Source organism: Colobus angolensis, unplaced genomic scaffold (genome assembly GCF_000951035.1).
Source record: "Colobus angolensis palliatus isolate OR3802 unplaced genomic scaffold, Cang.pa_1.0 Scaffold157, whole genome shotgun sequence".
Lineage (NCBI taxonomy): Eukaryota > Metazoa > Chordata > Mammalia > Primates > Cercopithecidae > Colobus > Colobus angolensis.
The window spans coordinates 2,000,795-2,006,469 of NW_012114677.1; the positions used below are offsets into that span (position 1 = coordinate 2,000,795).

Sequence of the window (5,675 nt, forward strand, 5' to 3'; positions counted from 1 at the left end):
CCCCAGACCATCAGCCCCCAGACCCCACCAGCACCCCCGGCCCGCCAGTGCCCCAGGCCACACTCACGGATCACATCCACCTTATAGGTGGCGTTGATGGCGCCCGCACGGTTCGAAACACGGCAGGTGTATTTGCCACTGTCCTCCGGCCGCAGGTTCTTCAGGCTCAGCGTCCACTTCTTCTTCCTGGGCTCGGCGGCTGCTGGGCGCGTCAAGGCCTGGTCGTCCTTCATCCACGTGATGTCGGGCCGAGGGTGCCCACTGGCCACGCACTTGAGCCGCACGGAGCTGCCCACAGGCCGTGCAATCACCCGGCGCCTCATCTTGGAGGGCTGTGTGAAGCGTGGTCGTGCTGTGGGGTGGGGCGGCATGGAGGTCAGAGGATGGGGAAGCGGCCGAGGGGCCAGGACAGACACCTCCCACCCTGGTAGACGGTGGTCCCCTGCTCACCCCACTGCTGGCTGGCAGGGTCCTCTTGACCCCCAGAGGAGCTGTCGGGCCCCAGGCTCTCCTTCCCTGGGCTAATGTCATCTGCAGAGAAACGGAGGTGCACAGGGAGGGCAGGTGAGGGGGGCCCTGAGGAGCACCCCCAACTCTCCCATGGCCTCTAGTGCCCCCAGCCCCAGCCAGGACAGTCCTGGACACCCAGGCAGGGGGCCGCACCACACACCCACAGCCCAGAATCCCAGGGACAGCTGGGCAAGGGCCGCTGGCCCACACTAGGCGCAGGTGATCCTGACGGGTACGGGTGGGGCTGGAGGGCTGGCCCCCACTCTGGCTCCGGGGGGTCTGCAGGCCCCAGGGAGGAGGGAGCTGGGCCTGGCCAGCAGCTGCGGTAACTCTAGCCTACATCAAGGGGCCGAGGGCTGGTGAACAGACGAGACTTCCCATACCTCTCGGTCATCGTCGCCTTTGAAAGGACTGTGGGGTGGGGGTGGGGGGACAGCCACAGTTTTCCCATTCCACACAATCTGGAGGGGCAGGGCGTGCTGTGGAATGTCCCCTCCATCCACCCTGTGACAGCCGCTCCTCCACTGAGCCCAGGACCAGGCTGTCTCAGGCCGCACCCCCAGACCCTGCAGGGGCCTGGGCCAGGCTCCTGTGTTCAGAAACGGGCCAGCCCAGCTCCAGGAGCTCCACCGGAGGGCCCCACACCCAGGAGCCCAGCAGAGCAGGCGGGGTGCCCGGTCCCTAGGTATGGAGGGCGTGTCTCTGGACACCTGTCCAAGCCCCGCACCCAGGCCCCAGGCGCAGAAGAGAACAGAAAGGCCACGCATCCCAGCGGCTCCTCTGAACTCTGAAACCCGAGCCTCAAAGTCACAGCCGATGGCTGGCACACCCTGCCAAGGCCTCGGGCCCCAGCCCTTCTGTGGGACCACTGCCTGCGGCTCCCGGCCTCTGCCCTCCGCCCGCTGCCCGCTGCCCTCCGCCCGGAGGAAGGCCCAGGGGCTGGAGCCTGATGGGGACAGGAACGGAGCCCAGCCTGAGGGATGGTGGCAGAGGTGCAGTCAGCTGAGGGAGGGCAGGGCGCCGAAGGAAGGCTTTCTGCCCGGGGCTGGCTGACTCTCAGGCCCCAGGTGTGTCCCCGTCCGCCCTCCTGCCTGCCCCTGCCTGGCTCCAACCCAGCCCACAACCTCTGACCGCAGCAGCGACTAACCCAGCACAACGAGGGTGTAGTTGACGCTCAGGCTGCCAAAGCCGTTGGTGGCCTTGCACACGTACACACCGGCATCCTCCCGCTCCACCTGCTTCACCTTCAGCCCCTGGGGCAGCACGCGGAAGCGGCTCCAGCCGCTGTGGATGGTGCGGCCATCCTTGGTCCACATGGTCAACGGCGGTGGATCCCCCTCCACAGGGCACTGCAGCCGCACAGTGCGGCCCAGCCGGGCCACCTGCCGTGGGACCACCTTGTCTGCCATCCGGGGGGGACCTGCGGGTGGGTCCAAGGAACAGTCAACAAGGAGGGGCTTGGGGTCCGGAGCCAAGGGGGACCGAAAGGGGACCCACGGCCCAGCACAGACCTCAGGCCTGAGCTCCACCTGGGTCGCCTGCCCAAGGTGAGTAGAGGGGCCCAGGCGCAGTGCCCCTGACCCAGGCCTCAGCTGCCCACATGCACCAAAGCCCCTGAGTGCTGGCCCACTGAACACCACGTCAGCAGCCTCTCACGGCCGGGGCGGCCCTGTGGTCCCAGAGGCCGGCTCTTTGAGACGTGAGAGGGGAGGAGGGTCCCCAGAGGATGCAAAACAGCTGTGCTTGGCAGCCCTCAAAACCCACCAGCCAAGAGGGCAGGGGCTCCTCCTGGTCACACAGGAAGCAGCTGTACACCCTAGGTCAGAGGAGACAGTGGCCCCCCAAGGACAAGGGCGGCAGGGGGATGGGGGGCCTGGTGGGTCCCAAAGAGGCTCCAGGCCCCTCACTCAACTCCCACCCAATCATCAGCCCAGGGCCCAGGCGGGCCTGGACACAGGCCAGCGACCCCATAGCTATCCACACGCAATTGAGCACAGCAGACTGCCTGCGCACAGGCACTGTGTGGATGAGAGTTTGTGCGGCACCCACGTCTCTGTCAGTATCGGACCTGAGTTCAAGGACCACAGATGCCCAGGTCTGTCTGCCCACCCCAAGGGCCCTACCCTGCCAGGCACCTTAGCCTTGCCCCAAGGCCCCGGGGTCAGAGGGCAAGCCTCTGGAGAGACAGGTGCTGGGGTTGGCCATGGGCACTGCCGGCTCCTGTCCGGCTGGCAGCCCCGAGGCTGTACCTGGCAGCCAGTATGTCCCCCCACTGCCTGTGAAACCCACAGGAGCACACGGGCTGCAGCTCCACATGGCCACCCACTCTGTCCCACCCCACGTGGAGAAGCCAAGTCCTCCTTTCCTGGCAGAAAGAAACCCACCCCGTGCCCTGCCTGGGTCCGCACCCCACCCCGTCCCCTGCCTGGGTCCCCACCCCACCCCGTCCCCTGCCTGGGTCCCCACCCCACCCCGTCCCCTGCCTGGGTCCCCACCCCACCCCGTCCCCCGCCTGGGTGCTTCTGAGCTGGAAGGCAGGGCCAGGGCCCTGTTTGTGTGTGACCGGCCCAGTGGGCAGTGCCTAGCCAGCTGGGAAGATGAGACTGGAACACACAGACCCTGCAGACCTCAGAAACTCAGCACCGCAGGGCCTGCACCTGGATGGAGCTCCTGGGAGAGGAGGGCCCCGCGTGCCCCCACTCCCCACGTGCTGCTCCCAAGTCCTGCAGCGGCAACCGCAGCCCACTCACTGCTCGCTGCATCTGAGAGGTGGTCACAGGCACCCCACGGTTCCCAGGGCACCTCTGGCCAGCCCATGGGGGACAGTGTCCCTCCCGAACTGCAGCCACTGCTGTCTGGGAGTGTCCAGGCTGGGTGCAGAGACACCAGGAGGCAGCAGCTGCTCCAAGCCATCTCGACAGTGCCTGGGGCCACGTGTTTCTCCAACACGCAATTAACAGTGGCCCCGTGACGTCTCCCACGGGCGTCTTCAGACACTCAGGTAGCAGCTCCCAATCTGACCCCCCAGCTCTGGGGACAGGGACCCCCACAGAGAAACCCTATCACCTCTCTGGAGGCCTAATCAGTGCTGATAGCACAGGGGGTGTGGCCCAGGGCCTCCGGGTTCTCATCCCACAGGCATCATCGGCCGCTGGGGCTGGGCGTGGAGACATGGAGCCTCCCGACTGTGACCAGAAACACAAAGGGTGGGCTGAGGCTTCGGAGGGAGGGATTCTTCCCAGCCCAGGCCCACCCGGCCCACACCAGTCCCTGGCCTCTCTGAGAAAACACGTGGGGGTCTCTCCTCTGACCTGTATCTCTCCCTCAACTCAGGACCCTCCCAGCCTGGCCATGGGCCCCAGCCCTGAAGCCCCTCCTTTGCTACCCTCCCTGTAACACCCTGGAGAGGAAACGAGATGGTGGCTGTGGGGGGCTGCCAGCCCACCTCCCCCTCAGTGTGGTTCTGTAAGCTGTCCAGGGCTGGGGGCAGCTCTGGCAAACTTGTCCCGGGGAGGAAAGGGCTGCAGGACCCACAGCACAGGGGCCTCCTGACCCCTTCCCAGCCTGCCCAGGTCCCAGACCCACCCCAGGTTGACCCCACCAGCACCTGTCGCTGCCCGAACTCCCACCACCCACAGGGCCTCCGGGATCAAGAGGGAGTGGCCAAGGCCCCTGCCCAGCCCAGCCCCTGTGGCCCACAGCCTACAGGGGTACCTGGGCCTCCAGGTACCTGAGTGGCTACCTGGGCGCAGGTCTCACATGTGCAAGCATGTTCATGCATGCACATGAGTGCCCACCCACACAACTGCCCAGAAGTAGCAAGAGAGCAAGTGCCTGGCCCTGTCCTGGGTGGGGTACACGGACCCAGCCCCCCACATCTGGGGAGGGAGCCCGCCTCAGAGGCTGAAAGCCCCAGCTGCACTTCAGGAAGGGGCTATCTCTGGCCTCAGCCCCCACCCTGCCCCAGGCAGACACAAGCAAGGCTTGGGGAGGTAAAGGTCCCTGCAGGATGACAGGCACAGACAGGGAGGCAGGACCCCCGCCCATGGTCACTGCTGAGAAAGGGGGCAGAGCCAAATGACCGGCGGCTGGCCGGAAGCATGGCCCCCAAGGCTGGCCTGCAAGCGCTGTAGGCACGGGTGGAGGCAGCCAGGCCAGAGGAGCCAGCCTTATCCTAAAGCAAACAGCCTCCCTCCGTCCCCCTCGCCAGGCCTATCCCACCCCCACCTGGGCTCCCTGGACACCCTGCTGTTGCAGGCCCAAGACCCCCGCAGGAGGGCCTGACCAAGAGGAAGCCCAGCCCCCCAGATTCCTGGGAAATGAGCGTGCCAGGACAGCGGCCTGGGCTTTATGTTTAGGCAAGCCCACACCTCCTGGACGGGCGTCCAACCCACGCAGCCTATGGGGAAACTGAGGTAGGACCTGAGGGCACAGGAACCTGGTGGGGAGACTGGCCGCCTCGCACCGCAGCCAGGAAGAAATACAGGGAGCCAGCACCGGGGCTCTGCTGGGGCATGACAGCAGCGCTGTGCCACCTCCAGGGTTTGCACCCCGCCAAGATGCCCCCCAGCCTCCTCCGGAACAATCCCTGCCCTGCACACACACACTTAGCCACAGTCAAGAGGCCCCCAGCACAGGCAGGACACCAAGGGCCACGTGGGAGCCAGACATGAGGGTAAACTGAGTCTGAGGCAGGGCCTCACTGCTGTCAGGTATGGAGGACTAGACTTGGAGGCGGTGGGCCAACAAGGGGGATGCTGCCAACCCCTCCCACCCCGCCACCCCTGCCCAGCTGTAAAAAACACAACTGAGGAAGGAGGAGGAACAGGGGCTTCCCACAGCAGCAAGGCCCAGAGAGGCCGCCCTGCCCACACGCTTTGTCACACACACACTATCCCCAGACACAGAGGCTCCTCTTTCCCAGGGCCCAGGGAGGGTGGAGGTGGGCAGGCCATGGGATGGAGGGGAGGAAGCTGCAGTCTGGAGGGACAGAGGCAGGACCCCCTGCGGCCTGCCCCTCCCCATCTTCACAGGCCCTCAGATCAGCTGCCCACACCTGCCTTGTCTGGAGTGCCCTCTCCGACGCCTCTCACCCCGCAGCTCCTCGGGGTCTCCAGTATCTCTTCTGGAACGGCCCGTCCTGGCCACGTGGTCCAAACCCACAC

At 66.2% G+C, this 5,675-nt stretch overlaps 1 protein-coding gene across 1 annotated transcript in view; it reads right to left on the reverse strand.

The window, feature by feature from the left end:
• FGFRL1 (fibroblast growth factor receptor-like 1) overlaps positions 1-5,675 on the reverse strand; it is a 13,587-nt gene that overhangs the window by 1,768 nt on the left and 6,144 nt on the right. The window contains exons 3-5 of the mRNA XM_011936825.1: positions 1,658-1,930; positions 451-531; positions 9-352 (exon numbers count right to left, since the gene is read on the reverse strand). Of these exons, the coding sequence (XP_011792215.1) occupies positions 9-352; positions 451-531; positions 1,658-1,930 (698 nt within the window). The remainder of the gene's footprint in view (positions 1-8; positions 353-450; positions 532-1,657; positions 1,931-5,675) is intronic.